General features: G+C 54.3%; 1 protein-coding gene across 1 annotated transcript in view; it reads right to left on the reverse strand.

The window, feature by feature from the left end:
- Positions 1 to 22,893, reverse strand: part of GABRB2 (gamma-aminobutyric acid type A receptor subunit beta2) — a 63,804-nt gene that overhangs the window by 36,608 nt on the left and 4,303 nt on the right. The window contains exon 4 of the mRNA XM_060197062.1: positions 750 to 970. Coding sequence (XP_060053045.1) covers positions 750 to 970 — 221 coding nt within the window. The remainder of the gene's footprint in view (positions 1 to 749; positions 971 to 22,893) is intronic.

Genomic DNA, 22,893 nt, shown 5'->3' on the forward strand with positions numbered 1-22,893 from the left:
CAGGGCCCTAGGAACCACCTGCCTGGGCTGGCAAGGACAGGGGGCAGTGTTCAGTATGTGCAGAGGGCAGAGGCCTGTCTGCCTGTCAGACTCCCCCTCATCCTGTCCACCTGGCCTGCTGCTCCACCAGTCCCAGAGAGGGGCGCACAGGGAGGGGAGTACTGAGTGGGAGTGCCCAACTGAGGCCACAGAGCACAGGGAGAGGAGCACCCACCTGAGGCCACAGAGCATGGGGAGGGAGCACTGAGTAGGGAGTACCCACTTGAGGCCACAGAGCACAGGGAGGGAGCACTGAGTATGGAGCACCCACCTGAGGCCACAGAGCACGGGGAGGGAGCACTGAGTAGGGAGAGCCCACTTGAGGCCACAGAGCACAGGGAGGGAGCACTGAGTAGGGAGTGCCCACTTGAGGCCACAGAGCATGGGGAGGGGAGCACCCACCTGAGGTCACAGAGCACGGGGAGGGAGCACTGAGTAGGGAACACCCTCTTGAGGCCACAGAGCACAGGGAGGGAGCACCCACTTGAGGCCACAGAGCAAGGGGAGGGAGCACCCACTTGAGGCCACAGAGCAAGGGGAGGGAGCACTGAGTAGGGAGTGCCCACTTGAGGCCACAGAGCATGGGGAGGGAGCACTGAGTAGGGAGTGCCCACTTGAAGCCATAGAGCACGGGGAGGGGAGCACTGAGTGGGAGCACCCACCTGAGGCCACAGAGAATGGGGAGGGGAGCACTGAGTAGGAGCACCCACCTGAGGCCGTAGAGCACGGTGCCATCGGGGTGCAGACGGATCATGCGGTTCTTCACAGTCACCCCGTGCACAAAGGACTTCTTGTCGTTGAGGAAGTAGGTGTCAGGCACCCACAGTTGGTCAGCCACCCTGTTGTCCAACGTGAGGTTGAGGGGAATGACATTGTAGGACAGCCGCTTGTCCCGCCAGGCCTGCTGGAAGTACATGGTCAGCGTGTAGTCCTGCGGGCAGGAGGGCAGTGGTCACTTCCAGGCAATGCAGGGCATGGCCAGCCCACGTCCACCTCTCCGGCTCCCGAGCCCCAACCACAAGAGCCTCTGCAGGTGCGTCCAGTCCACCGCCAAGTCCTCTGGTCACACCTTGAGGACTGGCAGCCCCAGTGCCCACCTACAGAGCCCCTGTGGGCACAAGAAGGCTACCCCATGGGGCCCAAGTACCCAGAGGGAATGACCACTCCAAACAAAGAGCAAGGTTCTTGTAACAGGTGGATAGCCACTCATGCCTCAGCCGACAACCAGCCTCCCATAAAACTGCCCCACTCACTCACAGACTTTGGGGTAAATGCTCAAGATTACAAAGGAAAGTGGGATTCTGTGGCCTCGTGCTTAGAGAGACCACTCTTTGCTACCAAGGTTATCACTGGGGCTCGGTGCCTGCACAGTAACTTCACCACCCCAAGGGGTCATTGTTTCTTTCTTCTTTTTTTATGACAGAAATGGAAAGATGTAGAGACAGAGAGACAGCAGAATGCACTGTTATGGAAGCTTCTCCCTGCAGGGCCTGCAGCTGTGCCCAGGTCCCCTGCTGGTATTCACGTGGGGGATCTCACAGCAGAAGTAAGCCTGACTACTGGTGTCTCGTGTTAACTCTAGTTGCTAACAACAGAAAAAGACCAGGAGACCATCTTAATCACAGATGATCTGTTTATTGTACAGAAGGCAGGGTTTAAATAGCAGAAGGGAACAAAGGACATTTTTTACATGTGGTGGTAAGGGTGGGCTTTGGAAGGTCAGAACCCCCATGGTGAAAGTTCTAAGGAATTGATAGTGGTAGAGGGGAGAGTTTCGGAATGAAGGACATGTTAATTATCTCAACAAGGGAGAAGCAGACAAGGGGGAGCCTTGAAGGAAGATAGGGGAGTTAGATCAAAGTGGAGGAGGGGTTTAAGGAAATAGGAAGGAAGAGCCTTTTGGTCAAGGCAGAATGGTGCTGATATGTGGAGTGTGTGTGATCACAGCAGGTGAATTATAGTGAAATTTAAGCAGGTAAACCATTTGGCTTGTAACAATGAAATGAGTGAAGTGTTAGGGGGTGTAGGTTCCTGTGATGCTTGGGAGACTGACAAGGGGAAACTGAGTCAGGAAAGCTTTTCCCTCCATGCTCAACCCCTAGAAGGGAGAGACTGACGAGTGGGGTATTTTTTCAGACCGCCATCTTTATGATGGGAGTTCTCCTATGCTCTACCATGCTTTTACAATTAACCCCAATGTCCCCACATGCTGAAGTCTGTACTCTACTGGAGACCTCTTATACAAAAGCCTAAAGCTCAACAATAAAGCACAAGTAACAACTGAAGACTAAGTTGGATCTCAACAAAAGTGAAAACCCTGGCACTTATTTTAAAGAGTAAACAGATTGACCACAGGTGAAAATATTTGCACACTATCTGACAAAGGACAGGTACTAGGATATACAGATAACATCACAGCAAAGACACACAATGAAAATAGGTAGAAGGGAGAACTGAACCAAGGGAGATCTACAGATAGCGGGCAGCACACAACATGGTGTCTACACCCTTAGTCATTGTGGACAATTGGATCAGCAGCTAACCTGGACACCCATCAGTAAAGCTCAAACACAAACACGGTACACACTGGGCAAACCCAGTGCAAGGAGGACAGTAGAGGCTGCAAGTCTCATTTCAAGATATGGAGTGTCAGCCTGGAGCACAGCTGGATTCACTTGTACTTTTTCCACATTGCAAAATGCTGGTGCAGGGAGGAGGTTGCTTTAAAGCATGTCTGGAGGCAAAGCTGGCATCCACTAGCCCCAAGCCCCACCTCAGACCCCCAGCACCTGTTCTAGCCCCATGAAAGCCCCAGGTCACAGCTGGACTCAGTGTCAGCCCAGGTCACAGCTGGACTCAGTGCCCCCCAAGCTCACAGCCTCTCCTGCAGTAAGAGGTGCCTGAGTCCTATCTCCTCCCTCTTTCTCACAGTTGGGTTGAGTCACGGGGGAGGGGTTGCTCATGAAATGTGCCGGACTCCCCTGTCCCTGCATCTGACATCCCTTCTGCTTGGAGAGCAGGCTGAGTCAGTGTCCACCTCTGAGGACGGAGCCACTCTTCCTTCCTGAATGACCAGGGCATACACTGCAGTGTCACAAGTGCCAGCGTGTGGTCACTTCACTGGCTTCAGCTCTGAGCAGTGCTGTCATGGGGCTGGGGGGAGGAATCTGGGATGGGGGTCAGGGCTCGTGGATGTCGGCATTGCCTCCAAAACATGTTACAAAGCAACACCGCCCCTGCACCAGCATTTTGCAACATGGAAAGATGTTTGCTTTCATGTAATTGTGCCTGGCTGAGACAACAGCTGTCTGACCCATGTCATTCACCATTTCCCTTTAGCCTGCGCTAGATCACAGTGGGGGTTTGGGGCTAAGAACCGACCCTCTCGACCTCATGAGAAGCAAACATCAGTGGTTTCTATGTGACACTAGAGAATGACCCCCGGGTCACACATGCACAAAGCCACCAGAAGAGGCCTCCTTGGGACCAATGTGTCCATGTATCAGAGAGGGAGAGGAGAAAGGGGAGAGACCCCACAGAACCACTGTGCCATCCCAGAGTTTCCCAGGGAAGCTAGCGGTGCTCCCCTGTGGTGCCAGGCACTGGTGCTCCAGTTCCTGTGCACGCTCTACGGGGTGGGCTGCCTCCTGAGCACAGGAAGTAATTCAGCCCTTTCTGACTAATGAATGGTAGCAGGCTCTGAATGACCTGCTAGCTGGAGGATCCGGCTGAGCCAGACTGTTGCTCCCAGCCAAGGCTGCAGCCCAGACCCGGAAACCACTCTGGCCAGCCCTGGATGAAGGCACGCAGTGGTGGCCACCCAGACTCGGAAAGCCCTGCCCTCTGCAGGACATGCACAGGAGGCCTTGCTGTGGTGACACCCACCCGAGGAGGCCCAGAAAGTCTCTGGCGACACCACCCGTCTCCCTTAAACATCAGGAGAGGAGGCCGAGGACCTCCCACTGGCACCAACGCAGCTGCCTTATCTGGCAGGAGGCCGTTTCAGGTTCTGCCTCAGAACTTAGTGCACACACAGGTGCACAGAACACACACAGGTGCACACACAGCACACACAGCTACACGCAGGTTCACACACAGCACACACCACACAGGTGTACACACAGGTGCACACACAGGTGCACAGAACACACACAGGTGCACACACAGCACACACAGGTGCACACACAGCACACACAGGTGCACAACCAGCACGCACCACACAAGTGCACACACCTCAGAGTCTTCTACTCCACATGGGGGGAAGTGGGCCAGAGGGAGGACACACCTGCAGACAGAGGTGACACCCCCACCCAGTGCTGGGAGAGACTGGGGGTGTCTCCCCCACTCACTACTGGGAGGTCCATGTCTCCCAGAGCTGGGAGGGACAGAAGGTGGCACCTGGTCTGGCCTTGGGAGAGCAGATAGTCTCTCCTCCCTGCCACCTAAGAACCACAGGATCAGAGTGGGTGCCACGCCAAGGCCTATAAGCCGCCCGCTCCACAAAGCCAGGAGCTGCTGAGGCTGAGGAGTGCACCAAGGGCTGCTCCCGGGAGCCTGCAGGGGGGCACCGGGAACGTGGGAGGCCAGGGAGGAGGCCAGGGAGGAGGCCAGGGGGAAACTGGAGCACGGCAGCTTCCGGAGGAGGCCAGGCAGCTGGAGAGGAGTACAGATGGGGCTGGGAGCAGTAGACAGGGTGTCTGGGTTCTGGCGTCCACACTGGATCACTGGGGTCGGGGCGGGAGGACCACGGCTCCTCTCCCTGCAGATCCTCCTGACAAGGAGGCCTCCTCCCCAGCCCTGACAGATGGCGACCCAGATTCTGCCGGAGCCTTCACATGGCCTGCGGGGGGCTGGCCACACTGACAGGTGGCGGCTGGCCAGAGCACTGACCAGAGAGGCCGGCTCTGCTGGTGAGGCTGCAAGGGGTCACTTAAAGACAAAAGCCAGGGGCCACTTCACATGTAAAGAAAAAAGCCGGTGGTGGTGTTTTGCCCCAAAGTAAAGGACTGTGGGGGGGGGGTGGTTCAGGGCCTGGAACATGGTGGCAGAGGAGGACCTAGTAGGGGTTGCATTGTTATGTGGAAATATTGTGCATGTACAAACTACTGTATTTTACTGTTGCCTGTAAACCATCAATCCCCTAATAAAGAAAACAAAAAGAGAGAAAAGCCAGGGTCACTTGTTAGTGAAAGAAAATGACAGTTGGAGGACATTTTATCCTCCTCCCAGCACCCAGAGGGCTTCATCCTGCTGTCGCCCAAGTAGCCCAGCAACATGTTAAGAATCCTTCTGCCCCAGAGTCTGCTGACCACCCAGACAAGGTGTACTCTCTGTACACACAGAGGAAACAGTGAAGCTGGCTGCCGTGACTGTGGGAAGGTGGTCACTGTATAAAGGACCAGCGCTACTGTGGCCGGGGCCCCGGTCTCTGGTGGACACAAGTCCAGCTGGGTGAGCTGGAAGCACAGGCACGGCTTCCTGCAGTAAAGCCTCGGGGTGTCTGGCTCTCTGCCTGGAGTCCCAGAACATTGGGAGGCCACAGCCGGCCCCCCAAAGGCAGCCGCTGGGGGTTGAGAGCACCTGCCGGGTGGCCCCGGGAACACTGGACCCACTGCCCTTAGTTCTGATGCTGGAATTGGGGATGGGATCACCTCATTTCCTGTTTGAATGTCCCCATGTGGTCATGTTTTAGTGGACTGCATTTTCATTTAAAAACAACTTTGAATGGGCATCTTTTCTGCCTGCCCATTTTGAAAGTGAAGATTCTTATAGTGTGGCCAGGGCTTCAGGGCTGGTGCTGTCAGAGGTCACTGAGCGCCTGTAAAATGCTTGTCCCTCCCAGGGGCCAGGCCACAGCCAGCAGGCCCTGGCAGCCACCTCTCTCAGACCTGAGGGAAACGTCTGGGGTAAAAGCCAGTTTTGGACATAAAGTGTAAAGGCCATTCACAGCCGCCCACCCAGAGTGACACACTCAGTGAGGCCCCAGTGCCATGATACCGTCTGCCGCGTTGTCATCCCAGGGTGCTTGCTGTCCACCCCTCCTCTCTATGCTGCTATTGACGGTGCTGACCACTGGCCACTGTCAGAGTCTATCACCAAGCACAGTGTCAGCAACGCTCACTGTGCCTGCATAGAGGACTTAATCTAAGGCAGACACATCACTGATTTCAGCTTCAGGCTTTGCACATTTCTTTTAAACCACAGCATCTCTGGGCTCTGATGACTGGGAGTGCCAGGGAATGAACCTGGGGCCTCTCCCCTGCAAGCCCTGTGAGCCCCCACTGCACTATCTCCCCAGCTTCTGTGCCATTACAGTGGCCCACCTGGCTAAGCATGTAAGCACTAAGCACAAGGACCCAGGTTCAGGCCCCTGCTCCCCATATTCAGGGAGGACGCTTCACAAGTGGTGAAGCAGGTCTGCAGTTGTCTCTGCCTCTCCTTCTCTTACCTATTTCAGTTTCTCTTTGTCCTATCCAATGAAATGGAAAAAGGGCGACTGGTGGATTCATAGTGCACACTCAACCCCGCTGATAACACTGGTGGCAAAAAAAAAGTCTCCAAAAATGTCAAGCAAGATCGTGTAAACGCCTTGAATCTCTTGATGCCAGAGTGTCACTTTTAAAAATTTTATTTTCCCTTTTGTTGTCCTTGTTTTTGTTGCTGTTGTAGTTATTATTGTTGTTGTTATTGATGTCGTCATTGTTGGATAGGGCAGAGAGATGGAGAGAGGAGGGGAAGACAGAGAGGGGAAGAGAAAGATAGACACCTGCAGACCTGCCTCACCGCCTGTGAAGGGAACAAACTGTCACTTTCAAACATGTTTCTAACCTACTTCTTTTTAAAATGGACATCTGTTATCTAACACATGGAAACTTTTAAGGAATAATAGTCCACACTTCCTGGCAGTCTTTGAAAGTCCTGAATACCTGGCCCTGTGAAGAGAATACACAGTGGCAGCTTCTAGGGGGTGTGTGCTAGGGATGCTCACTGGGCAGGGCACCAGCTTTGCAAAGGGGAGGCCCCAGCATCACACAAGGCAGCACAGGTCTCTGAACTCTAAACCAAACAAACAAATCTTTAAGAAGAGGTCACTGACCAATTTCTAAAACTCACCTGGAGTTGAGAGTTCTACCTCCAAAAGAAGCCTAACCTCTTTGTGGCAGAATAAAGCCCTAAACAAGCAAGCATGCAGTGGCTGGTGTTGGGGGATGAGGAAGCACTTGTCCTTGGCAAGGTGAAATCAGCTACTTCCTGGTTCTCAGGCAGCTGCAGCCCCCACCATCTATTTTAAATTGTAGCAGCAGCTTGAATGCTTTATTTTGGAAAAGGTTTAACTATGCTACTACCTCTTCTGGCAATTTAGAGACAGGACCTAACTATGCTTTTATTTCCTGTGTGATGACACAACTTGAAGTTCCCAGTCTCCCGTCCCTGCTGTACACACCACAACTATCCAGGGCATGTGTTCTCATGGAATTCAGCATTTAACTTGATTGTGACATGTTTTGTGCACATATCTGTTCTTAAGCCTAAATATTTCTCTACTCTTTTCTACAATTAGAAAAGATTAGGATGGTCTGTTAAGTAGCTAAAAATATTGAACATCTTAATTCAGTGTTTCATTGCTGAAATTATTTCCTACGTGTATTTAAAAGGTACATGTGATACATGAATCAGATTATCCTAAACTTTGAAAATCATCAGTCATTTCATGTCGGGCATTAAGCCAGCTCCCCCTACTCAACCCTGCATTCCTGATACTATGGCCTATGTACATAATCATTGTTTTTGTCTGAAAGATCCCCTTCCATCCCATTCCTACCTTGAGACCCACTCCACCTGCAGGGTAACATTAATCCTACAGTTAAAACCCTCACAACAGTTGCTAAGGAAGTCTACCTTCCCAGCCCCTTTTGCCTTTCTCTGCCCCTTTCCTAGCCATTTCCATTTCTTACTTGCCACTTCAGGTTCTATCCTATAAAAGCCTTGTCTCTCTGATCAACAAAGACATTGCAGTACCACTCCACCACGAGTTCAGGACTCTCTCTCCTGCATCACTGAGTGAGTAGCAGCCCAGGCTGGCTCAGGTCAAGTTCTCTCCAACCCAGAGAGCACGCACCCAGGAAGAGGCAGCACCACGCTAGGCCGGCAATTTCATTCAAATTTTGCATTCATTTACTCTCAAATATGAATTACCATGCATTTAAGATATTACATTCCATGGTAGCCATAAATGCTGTAATATGCAAAGCTGTATGCTATTTCAGAGTCATCTCTGCCCTGTTATGGTGTGGAGCTTTCAGTGGTACCTGGGCCCTGAAGGGGACATAGTAGGGGCTGAACCCCAAGTGAGGGACATGGGAGCTGGTCTCCTTTCTTTTCCAGAACAGAGGGCACTGGAGCCAGCACTGCCAGTGTGTGACATAGATCCCGGCAGGCAGAGACACAGGGGAGCAAGAAGCCTGCAGACAGGCAGACAAACAGACATACAGACAGATGGCAGAAGAGCTGTGCGAGCAGGTCAGCCACCTTCCTGCTGAGCTGGGGTGACAAGACAGCCTTAGTGGGGTCTGCAAACCCCTACCACACCTGAGTGCAGCCTCTCAGGACACAACAAAGTCCAAGTGAAATGCACAAGGCCACAGCCCTGGCTGAGAGGCCACCAATACTCCACAAGAGACACAGGGCCACATCCACCTATGAGAACTGCACACAGCACCACCACGTTCTCTGCGGTCCAGAAACAGCCAAGGGGGACAACTGAAGCTGACAGGTCAGATCTCTCCACAAGGTCAAGCTCAGGAGGGAACCGGGACAAACACCAAGTCACCTAAAGGGCAGGATGTGAAATGTCTGCAAATATTCACAGAGCCCTGCAGTGGCTGCTGAGAAGGGAAGGACCACCCAGAAATGGGGGTGGTCGCAAGTGTAGGTGGGACCTTTTGCTATAAAAAGACTTGACCTTTGGGGGCACCTGACTCCCGGGAACACCAGCTGAATTGTGTGTCAGTTTCCTGTCCCCTTGCTTTTCTCCTCTCTCTCTCTCTCTCTCTCTGTCTCTCTCTCTCTCTCACACACACACACACACACACACACACTCTCTCTCTCTCTCTCCTAACATATCATTGTGTCCAATAAAATTTAATTTATCTGAATAACCATGCACTCATTTCAATTCATTGTTGAGGTAAGGCATGGCAAATGTTCAGAAAGGGGGACAGAAGCTGTCCTCCCCAAGCCTCAACCCAACCCTCACCACTTTTCCCCTATAAAATGCCCACACAGGACCTGGAGAGCCCACAAACAGTGCCCCAGGGAGCCAAACACAGAGACCTGACCCCAAAAGCCCACACAGAGAGCCCCAGAATGCCCACACACAGAGCACCAGGGAGCCCACACACAGAGCCTCAGGGTGCTAACACACACAGAGCCCCAGGGTGCCCATACTCAGAGCCCCAGGGAGCCCATAGACAAGGCCCAGGGAGCCCACACACAGAGCCTCAGGGTGCTAACACACACAGAGCCCCAGGGTGCCCATACTCAGAGCCCCAGGGAGCCCATAGACAAGGCCCAGGGAGCCCACACACAGAGCCTCAGGGTGCTAACACACACAGAGCCCCAGGGTGCCCATACTCAGAGCCCCAGGGAGCCCATAGACAAGGCCCAGAGTGCCCACACACAGAGCCTCAGGGTTCTAACACACAGAGAGCCCCAGGGTGCCCATACTCAGAGCCCCAGGGAGCCCATAGACAAGGCCCAGGGTGCCCACACACAGAGCCCCAGGGAGCCCATAGACAAGGCCCAGGGTGCCCACACACAGAGCCCCAGGGTGCCCACACTCAGAGCCCCAGGGTGCCCACACACAGAGTCCCAGGTAGCCAGCACCCAGAGCCCCAGGCAGCCCTGACTACCGACGACCTGAACTGTCTGTCTACTGGTCACCTGGCAAACCTACCTAGTGTCATTTGATGCTATTCTGACTACCGACAACCTGACCTATCTATTGGCCATCCCGCAAACCTACCTAGTGTCATTTGATGCTATTCTGACTACCTACGACCTGAACTGTCTCTCTACTGGCCACCTGGCAAACCTTCCTAGTGTCATTTGATGCTATTCTGACTACTGACGACCTGAACTGTCTACTGGCCACCCGGCAAACCTTCCTAGTGTCATTTGATGCTATTCTGACTACCGACGACCTGAACTGTCTGTCTACTGGTCACCTGGCAAACCTACCTAGTGTCATTTGATGCTATTCTGACTACCAATGATCTGAACTGTCTACTGGCCACCCGGCAAACCTACCTAGTGTCATTTGATGCTATTCTGACTACCGACAACCTGAACTGTCTATTGGCCATCCCGCAAACCTACCTAGTGTCATTTGATGCTATTCTGACTACCGACAACCTGAACTGTCTGCCTACTGGCCACCCAGAAAACCTTCCTAGTGTCATTTGATGCTATTCTGACTACCGACGACCTGAACTGTCTGCCTACTGGCCACCCAGAAAACCTTCCTACAGTCATTTGATGCTATTCTGACTACCGACAACCTGAACTGTCTGTCTACTGGCCACCCAGCAAACCTTTCTAGTGTCATTTGATGCTATTCTGACTACTGATGACCTCAACTGTCTGTCTACTGGCCACCCAGCAAAACTTCCTAGTGTCATTTGATGCTATTCTGACTATTAATGACCTGAACTGTCTACTGGCCACCTGGCAAACCTACCTAGTGTCATTTGATGCAATTCTGACTACTGACAGCCTGAACTGTCTATTGGCCACCCCGCAAACCTACCTAGTGTCATTTGCCCACCTCTTATCTCTTACCTCCCTCTCATCCATCTCGCTAACACATACCTGCACCTACTTCTTCTGCTGTGCAGCCCATGAGCACATCCATGCAGAAGACAGGCAGGCGCACAGAAGGTGTGCACACACATACATGATGACTGATTTACATTAGCTCAGGTAGGATGGGAGAAAGATTAGAGACATTTTCTCTAAGCCATGTACCTTTCAACCTTGGAGAACACAAATGTATTCAGACTGATGTCTTTGACTTGACCTTGAATCCTGGAAATCTCTCTTTCACATCAGCAGCCCTGAGTTTGCTGAGATGAGGGATGCCTCATTAAAGTAACAAAGAAGATGTGAAACCATGGAGCTTCTTGGCTCTAACAGTCTCTCAAAGAATTTAATCAGAATCTAATTTTGTTCTTAATTTTCAGGATTGCCATGTTCTTTTTTTTCCAACACAGGTTTTTACTCTTTGCAAGTACTGAATGAATGCACTGGAGAGGAAGGACCATTTATACCAAGAAAAAAGGAAACCATAAACCTTTATTTACCCACATCCCCTTGTGATGCTGAGTGGTGACTTATTTTAATTGCCCGCTCGATGGCTTGAACTGTCTGCCTCTGCACATTACATTTTATTCTCTGGTCTCCATTTTTGTTGGGCTGAGCTTCACTGATGGGAGACAGATGACCCGGGACTCATGGTTGAGCTGTACACAGTATCTCTTTATTCATGCAGGACACAGCACAATCTAAGCCAAGCTAAACTAAACTAAACTAATATACTTGCCAAGTAGGGTGTAAACAGGATGCGATGTAGAGAGGGTGGAGAGAAAAGTGACTGGTGAAAATCAGAGTGTGACAAGGAGAGGGGGCAGAGCAGGCATGCTTGTGCTTAGTTATGTAAATAGAATAGTGTTAAGCAGGGGGGATTAAACCAATGAAACAGAAGAGGTTTTTATAAGTAGAATTAGAAGCATACCAACAATTCCCCCTTTCTTTTTAACTAGTGGCCATAGTATCAGGATTGTGGGGTGAACAGAAACCTATATCGTACAGACATTTTCAAAAGAACTGGCATAAGACATGGACAACAAAATAGGCAAGCAGCAATAACCAGTGTGATGCCAAGGGGAGCGTTTCCTGCCTCAAAGGGCAAGGCCTAGCAGGCGAAAAGGCATTTCTTGTCTCTGGGGTCATCTATTGCCTCTGGGGGCGCTTCATGCCTCTGTGGACATCTCTTGCCTCAAAGGGCATTTCCTGACTCTGGGGACAGAGCCTGCAGGCGAGGGCACATGGCCTATAAAGTCCCAAGGCAGCTGGCTGAAGTTAGTCTTTGATAAACACAGCAGTGTGTACCAGTAAGTCCGATGGAAGTGTCAGTCCAAAGTAGCTGACCACAGAAGAAAATGCCAAGGGATGAAACGCTGCACATCTGTCTCGATGGGGAATGTCGGCCACTGGAATTCCGCTTTTCTGTAGAGAGTGAGCTTTGGAGTCTGTGAATCTGTTTCTTCAGGTCGTGCCAGGTCACATCATTGGTTTCCGGGGGTGTGTTGTAGTCATTCCATCTTGTGGGTGATGTCAGAGAACAGGGGTCCAAATGGATTTCCAGGAATTCCATTTGAGTAGATGCTTTTTCATGTGAAGACTTGACAGCTGAAATTCACTTACTTGTCAAACAAAACTTGTACAGATTAAAAGTTTACTATAATTGATAACTCCATTATAATTGGAAGTCCTTTCTAGTATGATTTTAAGGTTGTTTAAACAGTTTAAACTCAATAAAATGTGGAAAGGTAAACAGAAGAACCACGGTTAGAAGCCTCAGGCATGAGAATCATTAACATAAGCATTGCACTATCTGCCCCACCCATAACTCATACCGTTTCAGTATTAAACGTTTCAGATTTATGCCAATACATAAAAAATAAATAAAAGGAGGGAAAAAACAATTTTTTGGATTGTTTCTGGATGTCTCTAGAAATCATGGCTGCATCCAGCATTTTTTTAAGTCAATGTCAAACAAAAATTCAGTCATTCAAATCACTCTCTTTCAAAATGCAACTTGAACCAGATTATCCAGATCTCACCATGTAGCACCATGAGTCCCTGGAGGGCGTCCTAGTCCAAAAAGATCCTCGAAATTCCATTTAGGGTGCTTCTGACTGTTTCTGCAGGATTGCAGGCACCCATTTTTAAAAGTGTCTTCTCATCGAAGAAAGAATCCAATCAGGAGAGTAGAACTAACCACGTGTCTCCATTCTTGGGGACTGCCAGGGTACTGGAGAATGCTCCTCAAACTAGAGTAGTCCTTCTCAGTGGGAGAAGAAGTCCAGAAAGTCCCAGTGGAAATCCCCATGCATATCCCAAGCTCTACGATGGTCATAAAGAACCAAATTGTGGCCCGGAGCAAAATGTAGTCCTTTTCTTCAGGAAACATGGGAGAGGGAATCCAGAAAGTCCAAGGAGAAATCTCTGTGCATCTCCCAAGCTCTATGATTAGGGTCACAAGAAACCAAAGTTCCCGGTCAGGGAACCAAAGTGTGGCCCAGAGCAAAATGTTCCAGAGACAGAGAAACTGTCTCATGATGAAACAGTAGAGGCTTTGGAAAACCTCTTCATAAGTAGAAAGGCAACTCATGGTGGGTGGGTAGCCAAGTTTACTTATCTGAAGGATGGGCGGGTTAGGTCCCACGTTGGTGCTGGTCCCTGTTTCAGGGCTTATGTCAGTCCCTGTTCAGGTGCCATTATGTCAGGCTGAGCTTCACTGACAGGAGACAGACGACCCAGGACTCATGGTTGAGCTGTACGCAGTATCTCTTTATTTATGCAGGACACAGCACAATTTAAGCCAAGCTAAACTAAACTAAACTAATATACTTGCCAAGTAGGGTGTAAACAGGATGTGATGTAGAGAGGGTGGAGAGAAAAGTGACTGGTGAAAATCAGGGTGTGACAAGGAGAGGGGGCGGAGCAGGCATGCTTGTGCTTAGTTATGTAACTAGAATAGTGTTAATCAGGGGGAGTTAAACCAAATGAAACAGAAGAGGTTTTTACAAGTAGAATTAGAAGCATACCAACACATTTTATTTTTTTTAGGTTTCCCAAAAGTGACCTGGGAACTAGAATGTGGACCAGGAATGATCTTCTGGGAAAAGGTGATAGGAACTGGGGCTTCACAGCTTCACCTCCTCCCCACTGGAGGAAAACAAAGACAATAGGAGAGCTGAATCCCAGTTCCAGAATTTTCCTGGAGAAAATCAGGACAGTTTTGTGGAGCCTGGGGGGGCAGGAGGTCCTAGTTCACAGCACAGTCTCACCCACAGCTGACCCACCTGGGGAGGGGTGACACTTCCTGCTGCCCATTTTAGAACAAGGTGTGAAGCCTGAACAAGAGTGTGGCAGCCTGGGGCATCCCCCGCAGTGCTGGCGTGTGAGCAGGCTGGTAGTCCTAGGAGTGCACCCAAGATGAAAGTCAGAGGGGCCCTGAACTGTTCAGGACCTGGGCCTGGAATATTTGCTTATGATTCACAGATACCAAGAGGGGCGGCCTCTGCCAGTGACACTGCCCATACAGGGAGGGATGGGGTGTGCGGGTAGGTGGCCCAGTGCTGGGTGCTGATGGGGTAGGGTGTGGGGGTGGCCCAGTGCTGGGTGCATACATGTGCTGTGGGTTGTGAAACATTACTTCTAGTCTTAAACAGCTACAGCCTGGCAAGCCCAGACCTCCTCAAGCCAACTAACTCCAACAGTTGTCACTCTGTGGACTAACTCCAAGTTGTCACTGCTGGCTCTGCTGACAGGTGGGAAGCATCTCTGATCTGTCAGGCACTGCAGTGAAGTGCTCACAGGACAAGGATGTGACAGTCCATGTTTTCTAATGCCAGGAAGCATCGCCTCATAGTGGTGAAAAAACAGTCAGGTTTTATTCAGATTCCTTACCAATCAGAAGTTGTAATCAAAAACTTAAAATGTCTACAACAGAGAGTGTAAATATATATGAACAAAATAAAAAATGAAGGGTTTTTTTCATTAAAGGTGGCACCTGGTCTTACATTTGTTCCACTGTATGACTCCGGGAACTATGAAGTGTCAGTTGGGGGACCCCGTTGGACTGTGGTTTGTCCAAGAATGGACAGTCCAACACAGACTGCTGGGGTGCAAATGCAGGGGCCGGGGGACTGGGTACAGCCTCCCCCAGAGAGAGCTCAGCTGTGAGAGACAGCACAGCCCCTCAGAGATCTCAGCTGTGAGGGATGGCACAGACCCCCTCAGAGATCTCAGCTGTGAGATGTGGCCCAGAGCAAAATGTTCCAGAGACAGAGAAACTGTCTCATGATGAAACAGTAGAGGCTTTGGCTAACCTCTTCATAAGTAGAACGGCAACCCATGGCGGATGGGTAGCCAAGTTTACTTATCTGGGGGATGGGTGGGTTAGGTCCCACGTCAGTGCCAGTCCCTGTTTCAGGCGCCATTATGCCAGACTAGCTTCGCGGGTGGGAGACAGAGGACCAGGGACTCATGGCTGAGTGGTACACAGATCAGTCTTTATTCATGCAGAACGCAGCACAATCTAAGCCATATAAAAACTAAACTAAACTAAAACCATCATCATAATCCTGTCCTTATATATATACTGGCCAAGCAGGGTGTAAACAGGATGTGACGTAGAGAGGGTGGAGTGAAAAGATATTGGTGGAAAGCAAGGTGTACTAGGAGAGGGGGTGGAGCAAAAAGACATCATGAGCCAGTGGGGATTAAACCAGTGCCCTGCAGGCAGGGCGGTGCTTAGTTAACAGTGGTTATGTAAATAGAGTACAGTGTTAAGCAGGGGGGATTAAACCAATGAAACAGAAGGGGTTTTTAGAAACAGAATTAGAAGCATACCAACAGTGAGAGATAGCATAGCACCCTCAGAGAGATCTCAGCTGTGAGAGATGGCAAATCCCCTCAGAGAACTCAGCTGTGAGAGATGGCACAGCCCCTCAGAGAGCTGAGCTGTGAGAGACGGCACATCCCCTCAAAGAGCTCAGCTGTGAGAGATAGCACAGCCCCTCAGAGAGCTCCGCTGTGAGAGATGGCACAGAACCCTCAGAGAGATCTCAGCTGTGAGAAACAGCACAGAACCCTCAGAGATCTCAGCTGTGAGAGGCAGCACAGCCCCTCAGAGAGATCTCAGCTATGAGAGGCAGCACAGATACCCTCAGAGAGAGAGCTCAGCTATGAAAGATAGCACAACCCCAGAGAGAGCTCAGCTAGAGAGAGCTCCATTGTGAGAGACGGCACAGGCCCCCAGAGAGAGCTCTGTTGTGAGAGATGGCACATACCCTCAGAGAGATCTCAGCTATGAGATGGCACAGCTCCTCAGAGAGGTCTCAGCTGTGAGAGATGTCACAGACCCCCTCAGAGAGAGAGCTCAGCTATTAAAGATAGCACAACCCCAAAGAGAGCTCAGCTGTGAGAGACAGCACAGCCCCTTAAGAGAAATTACTTATGAGACAACACAGCCCCCTCAGAGAGAGCTCAGCTGTGAGAGATGGCATAACCAGCAGACAGAGCTCTGCTGTGAGCGACAGCACAGGCCCCCAGAGAGATCTCAGCTGTGATATGGCACAGCCCCCAGAGAGAGAGCTTAGCAGTGAGAGAAGGCACAGCCCCTCAGAGAGCTCAGCTGTGAGAGACAGCACAGCCCCTCAGAGAGCTCAGCTGTGAGAGATGGCACAGGCCCCCAGAGAGAGCTCCGCTGTGAGAGATGGCACAGCCCCTCAGAGAGATCTCAGCTATGAGATGGCACAGCTCCTCAGAGAGGTCTCAGCTGTGAGAGACATCACAGACCCCCTCAGAGAGAGAGCTCAGCTATGAAAGATAGCACAACCCCAAAGAGAGCTCAGCTGTGAGAGACAGCACAGCCCCTTAAGAGAAATTACTTATGAGAGACAGCACAGCCCCCTCAGAGAGAGCTCAGCTGTGAGAGATGGCACAACCAGCAGACAGAGCTCCGCTATGAGAGACAGCACAGCCCCTCAGACAGCTCAGCTGTGAGAGACGGCACAGCCCCAACAGAGCTCAGCTGTCATCAGCCTGCTTGCAGTGCAGTACACACCTGTATTCAGGTGATGTGAGGGAGCTGAGGCGGCAGACATGAAGTCACAGCAAGACCCCCCATTCAGCTAAACTCAAAGCAGACAAGCAGGTGGAAGCAGGCCCAGTCCCCTCAATCCCCAAGGAGACCAGAGCCCAAAACTGCAGCACCCACTCGATGCCTCTCACGGACAAGGTGACACATTAGCACAGACAGACACAAGGAGTGCTCAGGGTCTGCCTCTGCTCACTGCTCCCTCCCACCTGGTCTCCGCCTTCTATGCACCTGCTCCCTCCCACTGGAATCTATGTTCCTTGACTGCTCTCACTCCTCCTCTCAGCCCCCCAGGCCCCTGAACACCCTCAGGCCCCCTCCTCCTCTCACACCCCAGGCCCCTGAACACCCTCAGGCCTCCTCCTCTCAGTTCCCCAGGCCCCTGAGCACCCTGAGGCCCCCTCTTCCTCTCAGCTCCCCAGGCCCCTGAACACCCTCAGGCCCCCTCCTCCTCTCAGCACCCCTAGGCCCCTGAGCACCCTCAGGTCCCCTCCTCCTCTCAGCACCACAGGCCCCTGAACACCCTCAGGCCTCCTCCTCCTCTCAGCACCACAGGCCCTTGAACACCCTGAGGCCCCCTCCTCCTCTCAGCACCACAGGCCCCTGAACACCCTCAGGCCCCCTCCTCCTCTCAGTTCCCCAGGCCCCTGAACACCCTCAGGCCTCCTCCTCCTCTCAGCACCACAGGCCCCTGAACACCCTGAGGCCCCCTCCTCCTCTCAGCACCCCAGGCCCTTGAGCACCCTCAGGCCCCCTCCTCCTCTCAGCACCACAGGCCCCTGAACACCCTCAGGCCCCCTCCTCCTCTCAGTTCCCCAGGCCCCTGAACACCCTCAGGCCTCCTCCTCCTCTCAGCACCACAGGCCCCTGAACACCCTCAGGCCTCCTCCTCCTCTCAGCACCACAGGCCCCTGAACACCCTCAGGCCTCCTCCTCCTCTCAGCACCACAGGCCCCTGAACACCCTGAGGCCCCCTCCTCCTCTCAGCACCCCAGGCCCCTGAACACCCTCAGGCCTCCTCCTCCTCTCAGCACCACAGGCCCCTGAACACCCTCAGGCCTCCTCCTCCTCTCAGCACCCCAGGCCCTTGAACACCCAGGCCCCCTCCTCCTCTCAGCACCCCTAGGCCCCTGAGCACCCTCAGGTCCCCTCCTCCTCTCAGCACCACAGGCCCCTGAACACCCTCAGGCCCCCTCCTCCTCTCAGCACCCCAGGCCCTTGAACACCCTGAGGCCCCCTCCTCCTCTCAGCACCCCAGGCCCCTGAACACCCTCAGGCCTCCTCCTCTCAGCACCCCTAGGCCCCTGAGCACCCTGAGGCCTCCTCTCAGCACCCCAGGCCTCTGAACACCCTCAGGCCCTCTCCTCTCAGCACCCCTAGGTGTCCCTGCAGCACCCCAGGCCCTTCCTCCTGCTTCCTGTCCTGCACAGCCGAGTCCCTGGTGGCCTTTTGACTCCAGGTCCAGGGTTTCCTGCCCATAGAGCCACTGAGACCCCCATGAGCCAGGGCCAGGCCAGCGCTAGATGCAGGTGTTCACTCTCAGCAGATGCAGCACAGACTGGGAGTCCCGTTGTCCTCCAGACCTCAGGGACACGGTGTGGGGCCTCTGGGCACCACTGTCACTTGGGGCCAGGTCCAGAGGGGGGGCAGCCATGTGGGCTGCCAGCAGCACGGCGGCTGCACTGCCTGCAGAGGCCACCAGGTGTCGCTGCTGCAGCGCAAACCTTCCCAGCCAGGTTCTGGTGGGGCTGCAAGTGTCCACCCCCAAGGTTCCTTCTGGGCCTCCAGACCCCTAGGTGTCCCTGCCCTCAGGTGTCCCTCCAGGTGTTCCCTTCTGCAGGTTTCCCTGACCCCCAGGCCCAGCTTCCCAGTCTCCTCCCAGGAGGCCTCAGCGGTCCCAGGAATCCCCGCCCCAGGTGTCCCCACCCCGGGCCCCCAGGTGGGTCCCCAACACAGGTGTCCCCCCTCCAGCCCCAGAAGTCTGGTCCCAGGCCCCCAGGTATCTCCCCACCCCATGTGTCCCCACCCTGGGACTCCCAGGTGTAACCAGCCACAGTCACCCAGATGTCCCAGTTCTGCCCCCAGAGGGCCCCACCCCAGGCCCCAAAAGTCCCCTGCCCTAGGTGTACCCACCCCCAACCCCAGACATCCACAGCCGCCAGGTCACCCAACTGTCACCCCTCTGGTCACCCAGGTGTCTCCCCCCCTGCAGAGCGGCAGGCAAGAGGCTGCAGTGCCCGACTAGCCAGCAGGTGGCGATGCTGTAAAGCAAACCTCCGGGGTGGGCCCAGCGCACAGCCATAGGCCCAGTCTCAGTCCTAAGACACCCGGCCCTCATCAATCCATGGCCCTCAGATCCCGGCCCCCACATCTCCGGGTCCTCGACCGCATATGTCCTTCACCCCAGACCCCCGCCCCTCATATATCCAGGTCATGGAACCCAGACCCCTACCCCCGAGACCCCTGCCCACATCACACCAGGACCTCAGCCCCCAGACCCCCGCCTACATCACTCAAGGACCTCGACCCCCAGACCCCCGCCCCCATCACTCCAAGTCTTCAACCCCCAGACCCCCAATCCCATCACTGAGGTCCCCAGATTCCCTTCACCCCAGACCCCTACTCCTCAATCTCCAGGTCTTGAAATCCAGACCCTGCCCCCCAGATCCCCACCCAATCAAACCAGGACCTCGACCCCTCCAGGTCCAAACTCCCCCAGATCCCCCCATCACTGCAGGTCCTCAGCCCCAGACCCCCAGCTCCCCGGATGCCCACCCTCATTACTCCAGGCCACCATGTCCCCACTGCTACCCCTCTGTGGTGTGGCCCCCAAGGACACCACACAGCAGGACACCAAGCCCACCATGAGGAAGACCTTTCAAACCCAACGTCCTGAGGGTCCTTCTGAATCCGGGCGCAATGCTTTTACAACTGGCTGGGGATGGGGGGTTCATCAGGGCCAGGGCCTCAAACACCTCAAACCAACAGCCACCACCTTGCAATCGCCAAATACACAGCCCCAAACCTAAAGCCCCCCACCCACAGCAGCCCAACCACAACACCCAAAACCCACAGCCCCCAAATCCACAGACTCCCAACTCACAACGCCCAAACCTACAGGCAACAAACCACAGCCCCCAAACCACAGGCCCCAAACCACAGCCTCCAACCCACAGCCCCCAACCCACAGCCTGCCCAACAAACAGCCCCCAACCCACAACCCACAAACCACAGCCCCCAACCCACAGCCCCCCAAGCCCACAGCCCCCAAACCACAGCCCCCAACTCACAGCCCCCCAACCCACAACCCACAAACCACAACCCCCAAACCACAGCCTCCAACCCACAGCCCGCCCAACACACAGCCCCCAACCCACAACCCACAAACCACAGCCCCCAACCCACAGCCCCCCAAGCCACAGCCCCCAAACCACAGCCCCCAACTCACAGCCCCCCAAGCCCACAGCCGCCCAAACCACAACCCCCAAACCACAGCCCCCAACCCACAGCCCCCCAATCCCACAGCCCCCAAACCACAGCCCCCAACTCACAGCCCCCCAAGCCCACAGGGGCCCAACCCACAACCCCCCAAACCACAGCCCAAAACCCACAGCCCCCAACCCACAGCCCCCAACCCACAGCACCCCAAGCCACAGCCCGCCCAACCCACAGCCCCCCAACCCACAGCCCCCCAAACGCACAGCCCCCAACCCACAGGCCCCAACCCACAGCCCCCCAAGCCCACAGGCCACAACTCACAACCCCCAAACCCACAGCCCCCAACCCATAGCCCCCCAAGGCCACAGCCATCCAACCCACAAACCCCAAACCCACAGTTGTCCAAACCACAGGCCCCCAACTCACAGCCCCCAAAACCCACAGCCACTAAAAACCAGTCCACAAACCCACAGCCCCCCAAATCTACAGCCCCCCAAATCCACAGCCCACAAACCCACAACCCCACAAACCCACAACCCCAAAAAACAAAGCCCCCCAATCCACAGACCCATAAACCAACAGCCCCAAAAACCCACAGCCCCAAATCCACAGCCCCCAAATCCACAGCCCTCACCTCCAGCCACCAAACCCGTTCCCCCACCTCACAGCTCCCAACACATAGTTCCCCAGACCAACACAGCACCGAGACCCTCACAACCCCACAATCACAACCCCCAAACCTCACAGCCCCCAGATCCTCACAGGCCCCCTACTCACAGCCTGCAGATTCACAGCCCCCATACCCTCACATCCCTCAGGCCTCACAGCCCCCAGACCCTCTCAGCCCCCAGAACATCTCAGCCCACAGAACCTCTCAGCCCCCTTACTCACAACCTGCAGATTCACAGCCCACTGACCCTCTCAGCACCCAGAAACTCACAGCCCCCAGACACTCAGCCCCCAGACCCTCACAGCCCACAGACCTCACAGCCCCCAGGTCATCTCAGCCCACAGGCCATCTCAGCCCCTAGACCCTCACAGCCCAAAGACCCACACAGCACCAAGACCCTCACAACCCCACAAATTACAACACCCAAACCACACAGCCCCTAGACCCACACAACTCCAGACCCTCAGAACCCCCAGACCCTCTCAGCCCCCAAGACCCTCTCAGCCCCCAGATCCTCTCAGGCCCCAGACACCCTCAGGTCCAAGAACCTAAAAGAACCCAGAACTCACAGCCCCAAGACCCTCAGCCCCCAGACCCACACAGCCCCCAGACCCTCAGAGCCCCCAGACCCTCTCAGCCACCAGACCAGACCGAGATCCTCTCAGGCCCCAGACCCCCTCAGGTCCCAGAACCTAACAGAACCTAGACAATCTCAGCCCCAAGACCCTTTCAGCCCCCAAGACCCTCATGGCCCTCAACTCACAGCCTCCAGACTCTCACAGCCTCCAGGTCCTCTCAGCCCCCAGACCCTCTCAGCCCCAAAACCCACTCAGTCCCCAAGACCCTCATGGCAACCAACTCACAGCCCCCAGACCCGCACAGCCCCCAGACCCTCTCAGTCCCCAGACCCTCACAGGTCCCAGGCCCTCTCAGCCCCCAGACACTCACAGCCCCAAAACCATCTCAGCCCCAGACACTCACAGCCCCCCCCAGACACTCTCATCCTCCAGGACCTCTCAGCCCCCACACCCTCACAGCCCCCACACCCTCAAGACCCCCCGGCCTTCACAGACCACAGGCCCTCACAGCTCCCAGACCCACACAGCCCCCAGAACCTTGCAGCCCTCAGACCCTCTCAGCCCACAGACACTCTCAGCCAACAGACCCTCTAAGCCCCCAAGACCCTAATGACCCCCAACTCACAGCACCCGGGCCATCAGAGCCCCCAGACCCTGACAACCCCCAGACCCTAACAGCACCCAGACACTCTCATCCCCCAGACCTTCAGTCCCAGAAGCTCTCAGCCCCCAGACCCTCTAAGCCCCCAAGACCCTCATGGCCCCAAACTCACAGCACCCAGACATCCACAGCCCCTAGACCCTCACAGCCTCCAAACACTCACAGCACCCAGACCCTCACAGCGCCCAGACCCTCACAGCCCCCAAGACCCTCACAGCCCCCAGACCCTCTCAGCCCCCAGACCATATCAGATCCAAGACCCTCACAGCTCCCAGATACCCACAACCCCCAGACCCTCACAGCCCACAACCCTCTCAGCCCCCAGACCCTCACAGCTCCCAGACCCTCTCAGCCCCCAGACTCTCACAGCCCCCAAGACCCTCATGGCCCCCAGAACACCACAGCCCGCAGACCCTCTCAGCCCCCAGACCGTCACAGCCCCCAGACACCCACAGCCCCCAGACCCTCACAGCCCCCAAGACCCTCAGAGCCCACAGACCCTCACAGCCCCCAGACACCCACAGCCCCCAGACCCTCACAGCTCCCAGACCCTCACAGC

The sequence above is a fragment of the Erinaceus europaeus genome, chromosome 9, assembly GCF_950295315.1.
Source record: "Erinaceus europaeus chromosome 9, mEriEur2.1, whole genome shotgun sequence".
Classification (NCBI taxonomy): domain Eukaryota; kingdom Metazoa; phylum Chordata; class Mammalia; order Eulipotyphla; family Erinaceidae; genus Erinaceus; species Erinaceus europaeus.